The 23181-nt window shown below is 42.7% G+C and overlaps 1 protein-coding gene across 2 annotated transcripts in view; it reads right to left on the reverse strand.

Annotated features, from left to right (window-relative positions):
• Positions 1-23181, reverse strand: part of TMEM232 (transmembrane protein 232) — a 384711-nt gene that overhangs the window by 255437 nt on the left and 106093 nt on the right. For both annotated transcript variants that reach the window (XM_073624604.1, XM_073624605.1), the window contains exons 8-10: positions 21736-21908; positions 16462-16585; positions 14499-14700 (exon numbers count right to left, since the gene is read on the reverse strand). In XM_073624604.1, coding sequence (XP_073480705.1) covers positions 14499-14700; positions 16462-16585; positions 21736-21908 — 499 coding nt within the window. The remainder of the gene's footprint in view (positions 1-14498; positions 14701-16461; positions 16586-21735; positions 21909-23181) is intronic.

Here is a 23181-nt window from a genome sequence, read left to right on the forward strand (position 1 = left end):
GTAAGTTCACCCTTCCTATCAGCGAGAGAGGAGGATTCCTCCAGACACAAATTTTTGAAGAAGAAGAATTGTAGATTTATGCCAATTGACACACAGCCCAGAAAAAGTGGCAATATGATCTAAAATGGACAAGGCCTGAGGCAGAGACGTGGCAGGGTCATCTAAAAATAATACTACATCATTGGCATATAGAGTCGTTTTCGCTACCAAGTTGGCCACTTTTATAACCTTCACTAAGGAGGAGGCACGCAGGGCCACAGCAATTGGCTGATTTGTTCTTATAAATGTTTTATAAATAAATATTTGGAATAAAGACAGTCGATTTTAATTAAGTTATAGTTCTAGTGCCTTCAAAGTCCATTTCCTTTTTGTGGCAGCTCTCCTACAAAACTTTTGGCTGCGGGTGAGATTAGTACTACTTGGAGCTTGAAGAAAGCTTGTTCTCAAAATGTGGATGTTAGTGAAAATAAAAAGTATCATGGCCAGTACAATTGTTTTTGTGGCTGAGGGTGATAAACCGCTCAACTGTCCTCATCATGATTAAATGAAAAAGGTACATATACAGATACAAAAGCGGTGAAATTCGAGACATTATGACATTTTACTGGTAATCTGTATCAATAGTAAACAATGAAAAGCTTTGTTTAAAAAACATTTTCACTAAATCAATGCACATATGTCCAACACTGATTATACAAAATGAACAAATATAAAACGAAAAAGGTAATCTTTTGTTTCAGATTTCTAATACCACAGAAGTATGTCTATACAAATGACCGCTTAACACAAAATGATGTATAGAATTTAATATGTTCACTTCATCTCCCAATAAAGCAGAGTATTTTTTTTCATCTCGTAATATCTATATAAGATTTATTATATCAATATTATTCTTTTTATTTGTTCTCCCTAATTGCAGACAGTATAATGTAATAAGCATTGCTTGTGCAAGCAAATAATTGAAGTATTAGGGATATTAGCTCTGTCAAAACATTTTGTCTTGTTTTAAATGAACATAATTAAACAACAATAGTTTTGAAATATTTGCCTATATGAAGAACAGAAATATCCTCACGCGCTTCTGTATGAATAAAAAAAAAAAAAAAAAAAGCGTTAAAGGAAACCTTAATTTAGAGAAATACAGGGGCTACCAATGCTCACTGCCTGTTTGTCTCTGCCCTCGATACTATTAAGTCACTGAAACAAACATGCAGCTAGAGAAGACAGAGGAAAGTCAAAACTTTTTATCTGTATACAGGCATTCCCCAGGTTACGAACAACATAAGTTCTGTAGGTTTGTTCTTAAGATGAATTTGTATGCAAGCTGGAACAGGTACATTTTTTTAGTGTAACTCCTGCCAAGTTTTGGGAAGGGTTAACTGGCCATGCAGTAATGTGGAATTGCTGACAGGTCCACTAGACAGTAGGTGGCATGCGGTGAGCAATAAGATGGCCGCACAGGGTTTTCCGGGACCAGCGTGGGGTCACGCTGCCTCCGTTCTTAGATATGAGTCACATGTAAGTCGGATTTTTGTAACTCAGGGACTGCCTGTACTTGTTCCAGGTCAGCTCGGTTAAAATATTGAAACTTTTATATTAGCATTGCAGCGACAAAAATTATTTCTAAAAGAAGAGTTCAGAAATGGCAGCCTACACTTTTCTCAGGGCAAGTTTCTTGTGTATGTAACACCAAAACTTTTTTTTCACTTTTGATAAGAGCCAGGAAGGATTAAAACACATCTGTGTCCCCACTGGGTAGATTTACCCTTGCTAGGGCTTGTTCACACTACATTTACACTATACATTTTTCTGCCCCTGATCAACACCAGTCACAGCAAAGACACATAGAAAACAAGTGTTTTCTATGTTCCCTGTTTACACTACACAATGCTACCTTGAGGTGGGTTGCAGTGTGTTGCAGAAAAATGCATTGCACCTCTGATATAGGGCACAGAAATTAATACAATTGAAATTTCAATCCTAGTAAGCTCCATCTCCACTACTCCACAAGCTGGCTACATTATCCTAGCGTATCTCTAAGAAACACGCCTCTTGTTATCCCCCACTGCGTCCTATTTCCATCAACTTCATTCACTTAGAGTTTGTTATATTTGTTTGCCTATGTTGCCTGATCTTTACTTCTGTTGCTATATGCACACTCATTGTCACCCTCACATTTGATTGGATGTGTTTTACAGTATGATGGAAGCTCTATGTCTCAAAAATGATAGCGCTTTTCATTGTACTTGAGCCAAAGAGAGTCCTTTTGGACTTTTGAAGCAAAAGTTTTGACAGCTGATGGTTTAAACATAGATTTTGATATAAATTGTTTTATATCTGATAGATAAATATACAGTATCTCACACAAGTGAGTACACCCCTCACATTTTTGTAAATAATTTATTATATCTTTTGTGACAACACTGAAAAATTTACACTTTGCTACAATGTAAAGTAGTGAGTGTACAGCTTGTATAACAGTGTAAATTTGCTCTCCCCTCAAAATAACTCAACACACAGCCATTAATGTCTAAACCGCTGGCAACAAAAGTGAGTACACCCCTAAGTAAAAATGTCCAAATTAGGCCCAAAGTGTCAATATTTTGTGTGGCCACCATTATTTTCCAGCACTGCCTTAACCCTCTTGGGCATGGAGTTCACCAGAGCTTCACAGGTTGCCACTGGAGTCCTCTTCCACTCCTCCATGAGGACATCACGGAGCTGGTGGATGTTAGAGACCTTGCGCTCCTCCACCTTCCATTTGAGGATGCTCCACAGATGCTCAATAGGGTTTAGGTCTGGAGACATGCTTGGCCAGTCCATCACCTTTACCCTCAGCTTCTTTAGCAAGGCAGTGGTCATCTTCAAGGTGTGTTTGGGGTCATTATCATGTTGGAATACTGCCCTGCGGCCCAGTCTCCGAAGGGAGGGCTCATGCTCTGCTTCAGTATGTCACAGTACATGTTGGCATTCATGGTTCCCTCAATGAACTGTAGCTCCCCAGTGCAGCCCCAGACCATGACACTCCCACTACCATGCTTGACTGTAGGCAAGACACACTTGTCTTTGTACTTCTCACCTGGTTGCCGCCACACACGCTTGACACCATCTGAACCAAAAAAGTTTATCTTGGTCTCATCAGAAAACAGGGCATGGTTCCAGTAATCCACGTCCTTAGTCTGCTTTTCTTCAGCAAACTGTTTGAGGGCTTTCTTGTGCATAATCTTTAGAAGAGGCTTCCTTCTGGGACAACAGCCATGCAGACCAATTGGATGCAGTGGGTAGCGTATGGTCTGAGCACTGACAGGCCGACCCCCACCCCTTCAACCTCTGCAGCAATGCTGGAAGCACTCATACATCTATTTCCCAAAGACAACCTCTGAATATGACGCTGAGCACGTTCACTCAACTTCTTTGGTCGACCATGGCGAGGCCTGTTCAGAGTCGAACCTGTCCTGTTAAACCGATGTATGGTCTTGGCCACCATGCTGCAGCTCAGTTTCAGGGTCTTGGCAATCTTCTTATAGCCTATGCTATCTTTATGTAGAGCAACAATTCTTTTTTTCAGATCCTCAGAGAGTTCTTTGCCATGAAGTGCCATGTTGAACTTCCAGTGACCAGTATGAAAGAGTGAGAGTGATAACACCAAATTTAACACACCTGTTTCCCATTTACACCTGAGACCCTGTAACACTAACAAGTCACATGACACCGGGGTGGGAAAATGGCTAATTGGGCAAAATTTGGACATTTTCACTTAGGGGTATACTCACTTTTGTTGCCAGCAGTTTAGACATTAATGGCTGTGTGTTAAGTTATTTTAAGGGGACAGCATTTTACAGCAATTTACTCTCTGTACACTCTGTACACTCACTACTTTACATTGTAGCAAAGTGTCATTTCTTCAATGTCATCACATGAAAAGATATAATAACATGTTTACAAAAAATGTGAGGGGTGTACTCACATTTGTGAGATACTGTATATATATATCTATATCTATATATAGATATATATATATATATATATATATATATATATCTATATATATATCTATATATAGATATAGATATATACATATATATATATATATAGATATAGATAGATATAGATAGATATCTATATCTATCTATATCTATATATATATGTATAGAAGTCCAATCTTGTGGATGGAAATAAAAAAAAAACAATGAAGTGAAAAATAGAGATTTAAATGCACAGTTTCATGATACGATTAGCAATATAAACTTATTGGTGAAAACACAATAGTTCAGTGGAAAGATGTGCACAAAAATTTGGTGGGGACTTGAAAAGTGAAGAGGTGATCCAGTACAGTGCTCTAGAATCATCTTCCGCACCCCTGTGAAATTAAGGCCCCATACACACTTATTAGATTTTCTACAGATTTTTGTCTTCAGATTTACCAAAACCATTTAATGGAAGTGCCTGCCTGATTGTATACAAATTGAAACTCTTAAGGTTTGACCTCATATTATACGGGCTTGGTAAATCTGAAGACAAAAATCTGCAGAAAATCTAATAGTGTGTATGGGGCCTAACACTGACACTCATTCACTTAGAAATTTCTCTAAGGAGACACCGTGATTTGAGCAGTTTTGAGAGGCTAAATAAACTAGTTTAACGTCTGACACTAGAGGACCCCTTGATAATGTCCTATTGGACTAAAAGCTTCGGGAAGCAGACACTAGTGCTGACGTCAGGCCACTGTCCAATACCGGGTCAGCAGTGGGACCCAATGTCATATGTTTTTATGATTCATTTTATTTTGGCTTTTAACATACAACTCCAATAAATACTACACTATGGAGACTTCATCTGGCTCCCGGTGAGTTTTATTTACTACAGCTACATCTGGATGGTGCAAGTTGCTGAACAGCCTTCCCCACAAAAGATGGTGGATCTACACTGATTGTGTATTTGCTGCTGTAAAGGCAGCCAGCTTTTCCGGTGAGTGTCCATTTCACAGGGGTGCGGTGGATGATTCTGATCTTATCGCTGTTCATTTACTTTTGGCGCTATACGCTTTTTCTTAAGATTATTTATAAGTTTGGTATATTACTTATCTATGTCAGCTGCCGCCCCACCACAGCACAGAGATACATCTTTTTTATTTCTGTATAATAGTTGGGCTTTTATATATTATTTTATATATTTCTTATATATATTATTTGATTGTGTGAGACCTTTGGGATGTCTCACCTTTTAAATATGTGTAATTTGTTTTTATGCTGATTGTCTGTCTGACGCTTGCAGTGCCGACAGTCTCACTTGTGGTATTGAGGGTTGCCATGACAATGGGCTTTGCTTAAGAGAGGATGGGTGGTGCTGTAGCGCCACCCCGCTGACAAAGTTCTAGTGAGTGTAACGCGTATCGGGGAGGAGCTACGTCTGACGTCACCCACTGTCATCCTGGACGAACATGTAATTTACTGCTCGGTCTATGTGCTTAATTTGATCAGCTCTATGTGAGTAGTTTTAATTAAATAAGGCCTTGAATACCTTTTAAACGGAGAGCACTTAGATCTCTTTCATTCATTTGTTCTTGGGGGATTCGTTTTGGAGTTCGGGATTTCCAGTTCCTGTCGTATATTACCTGTTTATGTGACATGCGCTGTTGACCACCTGTTAGGTCAGGGGTGCATTCTAAGAAGTGAGCGAAGCAAGTGTCTTGGAGGTAGAGGGATTGTCACTTGAGGTCTATTGTCTTGGACTCCTTTCTTCACGTGGATACCCTTTGCTGATGCTATCTGGGCCTTGTAGTTTACCTTACTGAATAATGGACTTTAATACATGTTGATTGGACTTTAAAAAAAAATTAGAGCTGCACTATTTTTGTATTTTTGTCTATTTTAGCGATTGTGTGAAAGATCTTTTCAGTGTTTAGCTGCATGCTATTTTAGGATTTATATATTTGAGCTGACTGCATTTTTTTATATTCCGTTTGATTGTACTTTGTTTTTGGTTATCAATAACATATTTGAACCAGAAAACTGAAATCTCACAAAAAAATACAAAAAAAAGAAGCAGTGCCTTTGTCAAGACCTGTACCACCCGCTGGTGGCAAAATAGTTCCCAGAGCTGAAGGTTGTAGTTCTGGTGTCCACCAACGGGTGTCTCTGAGCAGCCAGCTGATCCCAGTAATCAGTCTTTACCTGATGCTGGCTGCTAGGAGGTTGTTTAGTCCGTCCTCTACTAGTCTCTTTTGCTTTAGTGTTTGCCTGATAGCAAAATTCATGCCCTGCTTCCGGTACCCTGTGCCCTGCTGCCTCATATCTGCTCCCCTTTTTCCTGATCCCACTCCTGGTTCCCCCTGCCTGACTGTTCCTTACACTTCTAGTTTACCCTGTTGATTCTTACTTTCCTTTTGTCTGTTTATATTGTGCTATAGTTAGTTTCCTATCACTAAGTTAGTTAGGCTACAATTTAGGTATTTTTGTCACTTGGTTTATAGTTCACTTATAAAAATCATTATGTTTGCTATGTATTTTGCTGTCTAGTGTTTGGATGTATTTTGTTTAACTGTAAATACATTTTACTTAAATCATACACAGTCTGGATTCAGTTTCCTGAGTGTGGCTACACAGGTCATCCTTGCTCCTGGATGCCTGCAGTCAATATCCCTGACAGCCTTGCTTTGTAACAATGCCAGGAACTGACCCCACCAACCGCACCCAATGGAGACCAGTCCTCAAAATGGATGGTTTCAGCACATACCAAGCTTGAACCAGTGCTGAAAAAAGGTGCATTCAAATAAGCATTCTATGCTCAAAAATAAAGCTTTTGTATTTAAACTGATTTGGAGAATATAATCCATCAGCTGGGGGGGGGGGGAGCAGTTGTAATTAAATAAGCTGACCTTGCTATTCAGGTAAAAATTCCGCTTTAATAAATGTGTTGTTTTTTTATGTCTGCAATGTAATAGTTCAGCATTATATGTTTATTTGGTTTGATGTATCTTTATATATTGATTCCAATTATGAATAGGCTGCAATCACATTTATGAAGAGACTGCAAAAGAGCTTTGTTAAAGTGGTTGTTAAGCCACTCTAACCTGTATACACCATCAGCACTGCCTCCTATTGTAGTATCCCCCTCTGTGTATGATTTATAAATATAAATGCTGCAAATACCTCATTTCACAGCCGAGATTGCGATCACATGACCAGCCAGCTTTCTCCTTTTTTCCTTTGACAGATGCAGTGGGCGGGGCTGAGATTCCCCTGCTGATGTCAGTCTGGAGGTGAGGAGGAGAGGGCTGGCTGGTCATGTGATCGCAATCTCGGTTGTGAAATTAGGTATTTGCGGCATTTTTATTTATAAATCACACACAGAGGGGGACACTGCAATAGGAGGCAGTGCAGATTGTATATACAGGTTAGTGTTATGCAAGCAGGAGGAAGGGGGAGGGCCAGCACTGTCACGAGCAGAGGGGGGAGGGGGGAGGAGGACACAGGAGAGAAGATAGCAGGCTGTAGATGACAGAGGCACATAAGCTGATCATGGTGTCTGGTCTCAGCAGCCATGATACACCGTGGTCGGTTTACAGAGGGGGGAGCAGAAACTGGCAGGATCAGCCAGGTATTTCAAGTGTTACAGGGGGGTCAAATGACACAGGACAAGCACTGTGTCATATAACATGCTTTAAAGGAGCAGGATCCATTTTTTTTGGGGGGGGGGGGGTAACAAAGACTTTTGAATCACTTGCTTCCTGGGCACTTATACCCTCTTCCTGACCAGGCCAAATTTTCAGCTTTCAGCGTTGTCAAAATTTAAAAGACAATTGCATAGTCATGCAACATTGTACTCATAAAATGTTTATATTTTCTTTTGAGACAGATAGAGCTTTCTGTTGGTGGTATTCAATCACCACTGGGTTTTTTTATTTTTTCCTAAACAAATGAAAAAAAGATGGAAAATTTTGAAAAAAAAAACAAAAAACTTTTTTTAGTTTCTGTTATAAAATTTTGTAAATAAGTAATTTTTCTCCTTCACTAATGTGCGCTGATGAGGCTGCACTGATGGTCACTGATGAGTCTGCACTGATATGCAGCACTAACAGGCATTTATAGGCGGCACTGATGGGCATCAATAGGCGGCACTGATGGGCAGCACTAATAGGGAGGCACTGATGGGCAGCACTGATGTGGCTGCCCCGATTATCTGTGTACATGTCCCCTGTCAGGATTTCCATTTACTGGCTCTCCTCTTCTCACGTTGTGATAGCGCATTAAGGAAATTACTGCTGATAACCGGCAAGTCTGTTTACACTGTGATCAGCTGTGATTGGACACAGCTGATCACGTGGTAAAGGGCCACTTCGGTGATGGGCTGTGTCCAAAGGACACAGCGATCACAGAGCATGCCCCAGAGGGCGCATGAGAGGTGTGGTTCTGGGAGGACATTCATGGATGCCCTCCTGGAACAACAGAGCCGCACTGTAGTGCGGTAAGGAAGTGGTTAAAGTTTACTTAAAAATAAAACTGTTTGTTTTGGATTGTGTAGTAAGGTTTTTTTGGACAGGTTTTTAGCTGTCTGTGTCCCTGCTAAGAAGAATCATCCTGCTAATCATCACTGTCCTGTTAATCATTGCAACTGGGACTGTCAGAGAGTCCCCCAGAGCAGACGCGGTGCTGGTGTGCGTCGGTGTGCGTTGGGGCGCGTTGGCGCGCATTGGCGCGCATTCCCATGCGTGTCGCAGCGTGTGCTGGCGTGCGGACGCGTGTGCGTGGGCCCGCGCCGGCGTGCGTCACGTGCACGCGCGCCCGGCGTTTGGCGCCAATCTGCCTATTTAGGCTGACAGCACATGTGGCTCGTTGCTGTCTGATCTGCAGCTCCCTGTATCCTTGTACCTGCTTCCTGTTTGAACTTGATCTCCTGACTACCGGCTTGCCTTTTGATTATCCTTGTCTTCTGCCTGCAACTGACCCCGGACTGTCCTGACTACGAATCTGTCTGCTCCTCTGTACCACGCTGCCCGCCCATTGTCAACCCTGCCTGTGACCCGACCTGCCTGTTCCACTCCTGCTCTGCACCTGCTGCTTGTGCTTCAGTTGTCTGGTGATCTCCAAAACCACCTTCACCGGGATCCTCCTGCTGCTGACCCGCCAGGCTCTCATACCATTCTGTGCTCCCGTGCCTCCTGTCCATACTACCAGAGGCCGGGAACCAGATACGTAAGGGAGGCCTTCCCCTGCTACATCGGGCTCATCGGTCAGGTACGTGGAAGTCTGACAGTATCGGACAGCAATGTCCGAGCCCGAGCAGGGAACCTCCCCCATGGAGGAACTGTGTAGACACCTGGCGGGTCTCACACAAGCCGCGAAGAGCCTCCAGGAAGGCTATACAAGGTTGGAAGTCCAAGTCCTGTCTGCTCCAACCCATCCTCAAGCTGCTTCATCTGCCGGAGTGTCATCTGCACCCTCAGTAGTAATGCTACCTCCTGAGCCTAGGGTACCTATACCCAAAAGATTCTCTGGGGACCGTAGTAAATATCGGGCTTTTCGCAATGCCTGCGAACTATACTTAGCCCTGCAGCCACGCACTTTTTCTTTGGAGGCAACCAAGGTGGGCTTCGTAATTTCCCTTTTATCCGGTGAACCACAGACCTGGGCACACCGCCTCCTGGAGCAAAAGTCTGGAGTCCTGGATAACCTTGATGCTTTTTTTGTCACTATGTCCCAGTTGTACGAGGACCCCCAAGTTACAGCAACTGCGGAAGCCGCTTTGCACGCTCTTCAACAAGGGTGTAGAGCCACAGAGGACTATGTGGTGGAATTTAGGCGGTGGAGCTGTGACAGTGGTTGGAATGACGCGGCCTTGCGTTATCAATTCCACTTGGGGTTGTCTGACCCATTGAAGAATGAGCTGGTATGAGTCGGAGTACCCCAAACCTTGGATGAGCTCATCAACCTGTCTGTTCAGATCGATCGATGTCTCAGGGAGCGTCGCTCCAGGAGATCCACCAGTCAGTTTCACCCTACCTGGATGCTCCCCAAGGTTCCGAGTTCTCCCAGCTCTCTCGGACAGTCTTTCCCTGCACCAACCACACCGGTTCTTGATACCTCCGAACCAATGCAGCTTGGTCTGCTCCGTCCTTCTCTCAACCCAGAAGAACACCAGCGCTGAATAGTCAACAATCTCTGCATGTATTGTGGGGAGTCCGGACACTACGTGAGGTCTTGCCCTAACAAGACACGTAAGTCTCTTCCAATTTCGTCAATATGTGCATCTGCCTTGCCTAATCCTGCTACTCACCTTGCTCTCTCTATCATCTTACAGCTTCCAGGAAGGAATATTCCAGTCACGGTCATAATTGACTCAGGAGCTTGCAGCTGTTTTATTGACCTGACCTTCGCTGCCAACCATCACATTCCTCTTCAGTCTAAAAATCGGGGACTTGCTGTACATCTCGCTGATGGCTCCTCCCTTCGTTCCGGTCCTGTCATGCAGGAGACCGTCCCTTTGCTGGCCACCATGGGCTCCAACCACCAAGAACTCCTGCGTTTGGATGCCATCTCTTCTCCTCTCTTTCCCATCATCCTGGGGATGCCGTGGTTGCAGGCCCACAACCCCAGCATTGACTGGATCAGCGGGGAAGTCAAATTCCTCTCCAAATATTGCCAGCAGCACTGTCTACACACGAGCCCAGTTGAATCTACCCAACTACTCTGCCTGGACACTGACTCCGAATTACAGCAGGTGATCCCTGCGCCCTATCAGGACTTTCTTGACGTATTTACTAAGAAGGGAGCAGAGACTCTTTCTCCTCATAGGTCTTACGATTGCCCAATAGAGCTGTTACCCGGAACGGAAGTTCCCTTTGAGAGGATTTTCCCATTAACAGAGCAGGAGTTGGATACTTTGAAAATATACATCGATGAGAACCTGAAGAAAGGTTTTATATATCCTTCCACCTCTCCGGCTGGTGCTGGTATATTTTTCGTGGAGAAGAAGGATCATTCCTTACGCCCTTGTATTGATTACCGGGAACTAAACAAGATAACTATCAAAAACCGTTATCCTCTACCCTTAGTGCCCGAACTCTTCCAAAGACTGGGATCCGCAGTAATTTTCACCAAATTAGATCTCCGTGGTGCATACAATTTAATTCGTATTCGGGAAGGAGATGAGTGGAAAACAGCTTTCCGTACCAGATTCGGGCATTTCAAATACCTTGTTATGCCCTTCGGCCTGTGCAATGCACCAGCAACGTTTCAACATTTTGTTAATGACATTTTCCGTGACTACCTGGACTAGACGATCTAGACGATATTCTGATCTTCTCCTCCTCAGTTTCCAATCATCGCAGGCACGTCCGAAATGTCTTAGCCCGACTCAGGCAGCATGGACTCTACGCTAAACCGGAAAAATATAAATTCGAACTCCAATGCATCCAATTTCTAGGCTTAATCATCTCTGTCGAAGGTATTAAAATGGACCCCCAAAAGGTATCTGCCATTCTGGAGTGAAAGGAGTTCAAAAATTCATTGGCTTCTCCAACTTTTATAGAAAGTTAATTAGGGGCTTTTCTGCAATAATTGCCCCCATCACCAAATTAACTAAGCAAGGGAACCATTTCCATTGGTCTCCTAAGGCCCAAGCCGCCTTCGAAAAACTCAAAGAGCTATTCACCTCTGCTTCTATATTAAAACACCCAGATCCTGCTTTACCATTCGTCCTTGAAGTGGATGCCTCAGAGATTGCAGTCGGAGCTGTACTGTCCCAACGGCAAGGCGCTAAGGCCCTTCTCTATCCAGTGTCTTTTTTCTCTCACAAGCTCTCTTCAGCGGAGAGAAATTATGATGTTGGAGATCGGGAGCTTCTGGCCATCAAGGCCGCTTTGGAGGAGTGGCGTTACTTACTAGAGGGTGCAGCACATCCCATTCTGGTTTACATGGACCACAAGAACCTGGAGTACCTCCAAACGGCCAAGAGATTGAAACCATGGCAAGCAAGGTGGGCTCTATTTTTCTCAAGATTTCAGTTCCATATCGCGTACAGACCAGGTTCCAAAAATATCAAGCCGGATGCACTATCCAGTATGTTCCTTGATTCGGGCAAACCTGCGCATCCGGACACTATTCTTCCATCCGGAAATTTTCTTCTACTCCAAGGGGATCTTCTTTCTCGAATAAAACAAGCCTCCTTGGAGCCCCGCTTTCTGGAGATGAGGTGAGGGCCCAAGGCGGCTTATTCTGGCACAAGGTCAAAATTGTGGTCCCTGAGGATCTGAGGGTGGCAGTGTTAGAGCTCTGCCATGATCATAAGATGGCCGGACATTTCAGGGGGCTAAAGACAGCAGAGTTGATACAGCGCACATTCTGGTGGCCTCAGTTGGCAAATGACTGTAAAAGTTATGTAGAATCCTGTACTACCTGTGCACGGAGCAAGAATACCCGGACAAGAGCCTGGGGTCTGCTAAGACAGTTACCCGTCCCAGAAAGACCTTGGAAAATGGTTTCGATGGATTTCATCGTGGAGCTTCCCCAGGCAGAAGGCTTTTCTACCACCTTCGTCGTCGTAGACAGGCTATCCAAAATGGCTCATTTTCTGCCTATGAAAGGCACGCCCTCGGCTATGGAGACAGCAAGGGTCTTCATCAAGGAAATCGTTAGGCTGCACAGAGTCCCATCAAACGTCATATCTGACCGCGGTGTTCAGTTCACCTCCAGGTTTTGGAAGGCTCTCTGTGGTTCTCTGGAAATTGAGTTGGCACTCTCCTCTGCTTACCATCCCCAGACTAATGGGCAGACAGAGAGAACGAATCAGACTTTGGAGCAGTATCTCCGCTGTTTTTCCTCATTTTCACAGGATGACTGGGTCTCTCTTCTGCCTATTGCTGAGTTTTCGTACAATAACATTATATAAATTCCGCCATTAAGCAAACGCCATTCTTTGCCAATTACGGCTTTCACCCGTCCTTCTTGCCCAGGTCTTTACCCGAATGTGCTATCCCTGCAGTCTCTGAAACCATGGACTTCTTCTTTACCAACAAACTCTTGCAGAAAACCATGGCTAAGACCCAAGAGTATAAGAAGATGTTTGACAAGAAGAAGCGGGGAGAGCTTATCCTGGAACCTGGCAACCAGGTTTGGTTGTCCACAACCAATCTAAGAATGGCCTGCCCTTCAAGGAAGCTGGGCCCTAAATTTATGGGTCCGTTCTCAGTTAAAAAGAAAATTAACAACGTAACCTATGAACTCAACTTACCTGGTACCCTGAAGATCCATCCGGTCTTTCATATATCGCTGTTAAAACCTGTTATACCTAACACCTTTACTGGCCGGAATACTGATCCACCGGAGCCCATAATTATTAATAACGAAGAAGAGTTTGAAGTAGAGGCTGTTCTGGACTGCAGGAAAAGGCACAATAAGATGCAATAACTAATTAAGTGGAGCGGGTATGGACCGGACGATAATTCCTGGGAGCCAGAAATCAATCTACATGCCGATGAGCTTCTGAGGGCCTTCAGGAGTACCCACGCCACCAGATTGGCTCAGTTGGACATCCGGAGGCTGCCCTTGGGGGGGCACTGTCAGAGAGTCCCCCAGGTCAGACGCGGTGCTGGTGTGCGTCGGTGTGCGTTGGGGCGCGCGCGTTCCCGTGCGCGCCGCCGCGGGTGCTGGCATGCGGGCGCGCGTCAGCGTGCACGCGCGCCTGGCGTTTGGCGCCAATCTGCCTGTTTAGGCTGACAGCACATGTAGCTCGGTGCTGTCCGATCTGCAGCTCCCTGTATCCTTGCACATGCTTCCTGTTTGAACTTGATCTCCTGACTACCGGCTTGCTTTTTGATTATCCTTGTCTTCTGCCTGCAACTGACCCCAGACTGTCCTGACTACGAATCTGCCTGCTCCTCTGTACCACGCTGCCCGCCCGTTGCCAACCCTGCTGTGACCCGACCTGCCTGTTCCACTCCTGCTCTGCACCTGCTGCCTGTGCTTCAGTTGTCTGGTGATCTCCAAAACCACCTTCACCGGGATCCTCCTGCTGCTGACCCGCCAGGCTCTCATACTATTCTGTGCTCCCGTGCCTCCTGTTCATACTACCAGGGGCCGGGAACCAGATACGTAAGGGAGGCCTTCCCCTGCTACATCGGGCTCATCAGTCAGGTACGTGGAAGTCTGACAAGGACTGAAAGTGATAGGAAATCTAAACTTTTAAGTTGCCATGGGGCCAGCTGTTCCATCTAAGAGGGTATTGTCCTCACTTTGGAGAGATTTCCTCTCAATTACTGTTGAGCTTACAGGACAGGAAAGTAGATAGAAATCTACCTAATGGGAAGCAGATAGCACAGAAAAACACCGATAGGGGTTTAACAATTCCTTTACCTATCCAAAGAAATTGGCTTAGTGTATTCTTTTCAGAATAAAGGAATGGTTATTATGCTTAACCTCAAGCGACCCTAAGAAATATGGCCAATCATTTATTTAATTTGAACAGCAAACAAATGGTAGGATCCAAGAAAATATACTTACTGGCATCTGATAAATCTGGGGTCGTACAAAGCAATAAACTATTTAAACTTGCTTCTTTGTTGGACATAGTCAAAGGGTCTTTACTTTTGAAGCCAATGAAGGCATATTTTTGGATATCTGATGTAGATCCATGCAAACAAACACCTGCAAGTACCATAGTGTAAACACAGATCACTTCCCAATGCCATCCATGACTTGAGGACTGTTGAGACACAATATTACAAAACAGCATAAAAAATAAGAATCATTAGTCTTGAAGCAAATTTTATTTACAATAGAAACATGCAAATGATAATGAGCTAAATTTGATGAGTTTTTGTACATGTAATCACAAACACCATCCAGATATTCATTTAAATTCCTTCATTAGGCTCAGCTAGAGTTAACCAACACATATATGCAATTCAGAGTTTGCAAAAATGTTGCCATTTATCACTAGTTTCAACAAACCTCTCAGAGTCATTTTTAAAGTAGAACTGTGGCCAGGTTATAGACAATCAACTATCTACATATTTGGACAATGCCATTGACCAAATATGACCATATGGGCCATATTAGGTCAATTATGTTACCAGTATCCCCACTCCTTTATTATGTACAGCTGAAGAGAGGGAATGTCACAGCTGGTGGCCTGCTATCATTTAACAGTTTCCCATGGGTTCAGGCCAAACTGAATTTAGCCTGAACTTTAGCTCATCCTTACTGTCTAGTAGAGCTGCACGATTAATCCTTAAAGAATCAAGATCGCAATTCCACCCCCCTCCCGATCTTAAAATAAGTATTTCCTTGATTCAGTGCAGGGAGTTCTCTGCTCAAGCTAACAGCTGTCAAAAAACCCCAAAAAAACAAAAAACAGCCAGTCTGCCAAGTTTCTCACAACCTTAGGTGAGATGAAAAGAAATATTGTAACATATAGTTCTTTTAGATCAAAGGGATGAACTTATTCTGTCTGTAAATGGGGTCAGTTTAACCATTTGAAGACTAAACCTTTTTCTGACACTTGTTGCTTACATGTTAAAATCAGTATTTTTTGCTAGAAAATTACTTAGAACCCCCAAAAATGATATATTATATATATAGAGAGATATATATATCTCTCTATATATATCTATATATATAGAGAGATATATATATAGAGATATATATATATTGATATATATATAGATATATAGATATCTCTCTCTCTCTATATATATATATATATCTATCTATAGATAGATAGATAGATAGATAGATAGATAGATAGATAGATAGATAGATAGATAGATATTTTTTTAGAAGAGACCCTAGAGAATAAAATGGTGGTTGTTGCAATATTTTATGTCACACTGTATTTGCGCAGTCTTTCAAATGCAATTTTTTTTGGGGGGAAAAAAGACACTTTAATGAATTTAAGAAAAAAATCAGTAAAGTTAGCCCAATTTTTTTGTATAATGTGAAAGATGATGTTACGCCGCGAGAATCGTGATCTTTATTCTAAGCAAAAAAATTGTGATTTTCAAATGTAGCCAGAATCGTGCATCTCTACTGTTTAGTAATTCATGCTCAATTACAATTTTGTTTTCTCTCAGTGAATCATTTTGCTTCCCCCTGCCAGCAGTTAGATGATAGCTTGCCAGCCTTCTAATCTGTAAAAATAAACACAGCGCAAGTGCACTGGAAGAGGGAAGAGAGTAGATCGCTGAGAGCTGACTTGAACAATTCCACTGTATCTCTTACAAGGTTTGAGGAAGAATTGCTTCATGGTCCCTGTAGCTACAGAGGTCAGTGGGAGCTTGTTTTAAGGCTCATTTACTGCTATTAAGAATATGCAAATATTTGAACTTTCATAGCTGGACCACACTTCTACTTAATGTTTACATAAAAACACTTGTATTTCACAGCTGGAAATATTGTTAGTTCATCTGTTATTGTCACCAAACAAAGGTTGGCTTTAATATAGTTTTGTTGCTCATTTGACTACCTGTACTTCAATTTGTGGCACATGAGAAAGAACATCACCCCCAAGATCCATTAATGCTTGTAAACAGAATATTTCTTTTTTTGCAGCTTCACCCAAGATAAACAAAGCAAGGAGAGAATCTAGCCTAAAAAAAACAAAACGAAAAAAGGGAACAATCAGAAACATTAAAACATAGAATTGTTATGGCAGAAAAAAACTAAGTGGTTTATGAAGTCCGCCCCTTTCTTGATTTTTTTTTTCTTTTTCTTTAGGCCTCATGCCCATGCACGTTTTTACAGCCGCTTTTATGAGCGTTTTTCACAGCTTAAATATGCCTCTCCATGTTAGCCTATGGCCTCATGCCCACCAAGGCGTTTAGGAGCTGTAAGTGACATAGGCATTTTTAAGCTCCAAAAAAACCCAGGACCAGTGCGTTCTGAGGCTCCAGCGCTAGAGCTGTAAAAACGCCAGAGGCCGGTAAAAGGTGTTAAACGCAATTTAATGTGCCTTAACGCTGTATACACAGCGTTATGCCTCGTCCAGTGTTTCTCTGTCTCTATTCAAAATCAGTGGTTCCCTATGGGAGCCCATTGATTTGAATAGAAGTCGCACCAGAAGACGGATCAAGATGATCCGACTTGTGGTGCGACTTGTGTGCTGAGAATCTTGACGGGGAACCCCGACAAAATTTTGCGTGAGGTTCCCACAAGATCCATATCATACCTTTATCCGAGCACATAGCCTGGCAGGTCAGGAGAGGGGGGGGGCGAGCGAGCGCCCCCCCTCCTGAACCATAACAGGCCATATGCCCTCAACATGGGGGTTATTGCTTTGGGGCAGGGGGGGCCCGTGCGCCCCCCCACCCCAAAGCACTTTGTCCCCATGTTGATGAGGACAAGGGCCTCTTCCCGACAACCCTTGCCCAGTGCTTGTCAGGGTCTGTGGCCCCCCACTCTAGGTGAATGAGTATGGGGTACATCGTACCCCTACCCATTCACCTAAAAAAAAAAGTGTCAAAAATAAACACACTACACAGGTTTTTAAAGTATTTTATTAAGGCAGCTCTGGCTCTTCTCCCTCTTCTGGCGACGTGTTCTCTCCTTTCCGGTCTTTCTCCCCTCTCTGGTTCTTCTCCCCTCTCCGGTTCTTCTCCTCTCTGCACTGTCCTCTCTCTCCACTATCTTCTGCTCTTTTGCTGGGTCTTCTCCCTCTGTTCTTCTTCCAATGTTGACTCGACGTAATCTCCGCCGTGGCATGGAGCAGGGCCCCCTGATGACATAAGTTAGAGGCCACGCCGCTTGTGATGTCATCACCCCATCAAGCCCCGGGTGATGATGTCATAGGGGCGTGGCCTCTAACTTACATCATTGGGAGGCCCCTATGCCAAAATAAATCATTGCATACGGCGGACCCAGCATTACACCGGGAGATCACGTTGAGTCAACATCGGAAGAAGAACAGAGGGGGAAGACTCAGCAAAAGAGAAGAAGATAGCGGAGAGAGAGGACAGTGCAGAGAGGAGAAGAACCGGAGAGGGGAGAAGAACCGAAGAGGGGAGAAGGACCGGAGAGGAGAGAACGCGTCGCCAGAAGAGGGAGAAGAGCCGGAGCTGCCTTAATAAAATATTTTAAAAACCTGTGTAGTGTGTTTATTTTTGACACTTTTTTTTTAGGTGAATGGGTAGGGGTACGATGTACCCCATACTCATTCACCTAGGGTGGGGGGCTGCAGATCTCGGCAACCACCGGGCAAGGGTTGTTGGGAAGAGGCCCTTGTCCTCATCAACATCGGGACAAGGTGCTTTGGGGTGGGGGGCGCAGGGGCCCCCCCTGCCCCAAAGCACCAACCCCCCAATGTTGAGGGCATGTGGCCTGGTATGGTCTGGGGTGGGGGGGTTCCCTCGTCCCCCCCCTTTCCTGACCTGCCGGGCTGCATGCTCAGATAAGGGTCTGGTATGGATCTTGGGGGGAACCTCACGCACAACTTTGTCGGGGTTCCCGTTAAAGATTCTCAGCACACAAGTCACACCGCAAGTCGGATCATCTTGATCCGACTTCTGGTGCGACTTCTATTCAAATCATAGGGAATCATTGATTTTGAATAGAGACAGAGAAACGCAGCTGAAAGCTAGCGTGGCTAAACGCGCATTGACCCAAATGCAAAACGTGAAAAAAATCACGTTTTTAACGCTGCTTTTTTCCTGGCGTCGGTACTAGCTTTGCAGCTCATATTTTAAAACGCCTGTGGGCATGAGGCCTTAACCTTTTTATCTCAGTATGCAGCAGACCTATATTTCTCCCAAACATGTTTACATTCACTTACAGTTGATTGACTTAATACCTTTGCTGAAAGTGTATTCCAAGCATAAACTACTCTTTTGGTAAAAATTGGAATCTTTGTTCTCAATGTAAAATCCATTTATATGAGTCTACTGAGGGACACAACAGGTGACTGTCACCTACAGGATAAATGGACACACTTAAAATGAAAGGCCAGACTCTTGAGGCTATAGCACCTTCCACCTGGTCAGTTGTACCAAGCAGTACAAAGAGAAAATAATAGCAGAGGGCATACACATTACATGGTGTAAGTTATATGGTGAATATGGTGTCTTCTCTATCATTTATTTATGGACACAGCTTTGATACACAACCTAGAGACCTCCAAAAGCCGCCTGAAAGCCTTCAGGCAGCAGCTGTCATCTACAGTGCTATAGGTTTAATGCTGTAATGATCAGATTTCACCACTATAACACAATATTTTTTTCATTTTTTTCTACACATTTATGCATATTGAAGCCTGAAATAAAGAGAAAAAAACTGTTTTTTTGTATAATTTAAACAGTGTACTAAATAAAATCCTTATATGTCCTTACAAAATTGTTATTACCAATAGTGGGAGTGGAAACCACTAGACAATAGAAGGTTGCAACGCAGGAAAAACAATCTTCTGATTTAAAAGTGACTTATTTATTAAAGGTACCCTGTTACTTTTTCGTGTCCCTTAACACATTGGCATCCTGTAATTCTAGCAGCTCTTCCTGTGACTCACATACAGTATATAGAAATGTCCTACATGCTTCTAGATGCTTCTTATATCCATTTAATTAACTAGAAGTTCAGTTTTTAATACGAAGTTGTTTAAATAATTTAGAATTCATTCCAGCTACATTTCACAGATGGCACATTAAGCAATATAAAAACTTATGTATTTATTTCCCAATTGACTGTCAAAGTTAATTTTCTTCTACTTACTTGATGAATTATGGAAGCCTGGATAACAAAAATGAGGCGTATGCTGACAGAACGTTTAGGAAACAGGAGTGTTAATAATGATGGACTGCCTTAACTCATATCAAATGTATAAATAATTACAACCAAGTGCATTAATAACAAAGAAACTTTTATGGCATTGTCACAACAATCCATCTGGTTCTCTTTTTCATATTTTTCCTTTGATTAGTTTTTTTTAAGTCAACACGAATTCAAAATATCAATGAACAAGGCCCTGCTTCGGCATGGCATTATCCATATAGCACCACTTCCAGCGATCCCAGACAATTCTTCATCTTGGTATTACGGAAGTTAACTGACACTCAGGGGTTTATTTACGAAAGCTAGAGATTGCAAAATTAGTCACATTTCTGCATAGAAACCAATCAGCTTCTAACCTCAGCTTGTTTACTTAAACTTTGTCAATAAACCCTGGGAACTGATTGGTTTCTCTGCAGAATTGTGACTAATTTTGCACCCTCTAGTTTTAGTAAATAAACCTCTCAGTTACAAATGTCTATTATTAAGGACCATTTCAGACACGCCCATTCTTGTGCATTGCGTTAACATGCGCTGCCATAAGACAGCCTTTTCATTTTGAATGGGCTGTCAAGGCACAAGAACAGACCAAGCACACAGTAGAGCATTTTTGTGTGTGTCAGAGCTGCATTGCCTTATGCATTGGGCTACTATTCAATGTCACAGCAATGTGCTAACACACATCAATGGCACCACAACATGATAACCCACATAACAAGCATTAATGTGAATTGCTGTAAAAAAAAAAAAAAAAAAAACCCAAAAAATTTGCAAGCAGTTCCCATGATCACTGTGTTTACTGCAGGTCTTTAAAGTAATCTGCAGTAATATTGACCCTCACACAAAACGAATAATTACATATTTGATGGATAGTGATAGGGAAAGATTGTGGTAATACTTACATGTGAGGCCCCATAAAAATTCAGCATCATGAATTACCTCTAGTTGTCCACTCTTACTGCTTTTTACAATGCCCCTGGCTAATTAAATGTCCCCCCATAAACATTATCTCAGATACGCAGCAATGACAGCAATGTTGTGTGCATCAAGAAGGTCACTGAAGTGAGCCCTGGATCTTCACATTAGCTTCGTAAAGGTTAACATAAATGTACACATAGACATCACACAAAGATTTGTAAATTATGGCCTTCCTTAATATTGCATTTTAAGAAACTGACCACTCAACTAGCTGATGCCTTTTTATATATTTTGGTTATTCCAACAGTGAGATCTCTCTAATAATTTGTGAAGCTTTTCCTGTCTATGCATCCCTGTCCATGTCTTAGCACCTACTGTCTCACTCTCCATAATATACAACCCAACAAAGAAAGTAGGGATATCGCATAATGTCCACAGCAGGGGTGCAGACCTGGGAATTCAAGCATGGAGAACTTGCCAATAGAAACCTTTAGTAACATGGAAAACTGCCAGGTGATATAATGCCCCATCATCTACACCAGCCTTTCTCAAATTTATTTTACACAGAAAAACCTTTGAAAAAACTTCCTAGTCTAAGAGAACCCCTGCCAATAATTATTATATCTACAGCTCAGGATTTATTAGTATGATGGTATCTGGGAAGAATTCCTCTTATATTTGTGATCATTGGGAAGAATCCTCCCCTAAAGATAGCCAAAATCATTAAACATCTAGAAGGAAATCACTTAATTTCAAAGACCAATGTGTTATCAGCAAAGTCTAACATCTGTTTTTGATTATATTGCGCTAGATATGGGGATTTTTTTAGCATGGATTGAGACCAAGAGAGACCTGTCATCAATATCCATTTATTTACAGATCCCATTCAAACATGTCTTAAAAATCTGTTTAGGTATGCAGATATAGATACACAAGGAAAATCTTTATGAAAAGGTCAGGAAAGGTAATATCTGTAAAAAAAGAAAACGCATTGCAAGAGTAAATGTCTATGTAAATTTTCCATAATGATATGCTAGTGAAGGAATAAAGTTTGCTTCATACAAACCAATTTTCCCGATGAAGGTGTCCCTTTAGGCGAAAGAGATGCTGGATAATATCATGCAAATGTGTGCTATTATTTTCGATGTGCTGCCAAATGAGAAGACAGTGCCAAAGGAATGGGCTTATTTCAGCTTCTCTTGGATGCATACTCGATTGGTCTATAGAGACTGGTTGTTTCTGCAATATATAACACATGCCTAAGTATAATGGTCAAAAAATATTTCTTAGATTCTTGCTGAAATCAGGAACAAATGTGTACTCTGGGATAATTGAGCCTATATTTGTATCACCAATGTGCTACTAATAGAAATCCGTTGTACACCATACTAATAAAAACAATTGTGCAATAATATCCAAATATATATATGTTTTCTTATATCATCCATACATTCATATGGGTGCACATGCTACTTAAATACATATACAACAATAAAAAAACACTACACTGGAGCTTAGGCTAGACATGAATGAGCAGATATCGGAGAATGAAAGGTGTCTCTAACATAGATCTGTAACAAGCTTTCTTGTGAACAAGTTGGGAAATCCCCACAGGTAAGCATTTATTTTCTTATGACCAAACACAACAAGGTGCATAGGGTATGCAAGGCCATGGACAGAAGCAAGGAACTCTTGGTCCACCTAGCTGAAACCAGGAAAACCCACATATTTAGAGACAAACTCAGTATCACGTCAAATGGATATGTTTAAAGAGCTCAATCCTTATATGAGTGTGACATAAAACCAAGAGTAAGCCACTTATAGCCCGACTTAGACTGACTATTGGCCTGGTATTTTGTTAGGCTAGCAGGAAGGTTTCACACTGACCTGGAAGAAATGCACAAAGGACAACAAGATTCAAGTAAGAATGCACTTGTCTTTTGTTTTTAAACAATATTTGCTTATCCTGGACTTCAGCTTTACACTATTTAGTGAATAAGGTGTTTATCTACAGGCTTGCAATGTAAAAATTATATCACCTAGAAGTTGTTCTTAGTTGAAAAACAGGACTTTTGCACTCACCATAAAAAAAAAAAAAAATGTTTTTCTGTTCCCATTGAGAGACACAGCTTAAAGCGGAGTTCCACCCTAAAGTGGAACTTCCGCTCATCGGATTACTCCCTCCCTCCGGTGCCTCAATTGGCACCTTTCAGGGGGGTGTAGATACCTGTATAATACAGGTATTTGCACCCACTTCCGGGAATAGCTAGCCGCAGCTAGCCGCAAATGCCCGCCCCCACCCCCCCCCCCCCGTTGTGTTGTGGGTAACACACAGTTCCCACAACACAACGGAGACCAGTGTAGACGCGCAGCGCGACTCGCGCATGAGCAGTAGGGAACCGGGCAGTGAAGCCGCAACGCTTCACTTCCTGATTCCCTGACCGAGGATGGCGGTGGGGGCAACCGAGAGACGAGCGATCGATCGGCTTCGGCTGCCGACATTGCTGGACCC

This window comes from Aquarana catesbeiana, linkage group LG01, assembly GCF_042186555.1.
Source record: "Aquarana catesbeiana isolate 2022-GZ linkage group LG01, ASM4218655v1, whole genome shotgun sequence".
Classification (NCBI taxonomy): domain Eukaryota; kingdom Metazoa; phylum Chordata; class Amphibia; order Anura; family Ranidae; genus Aquarana; species Aquarana catesbeiana.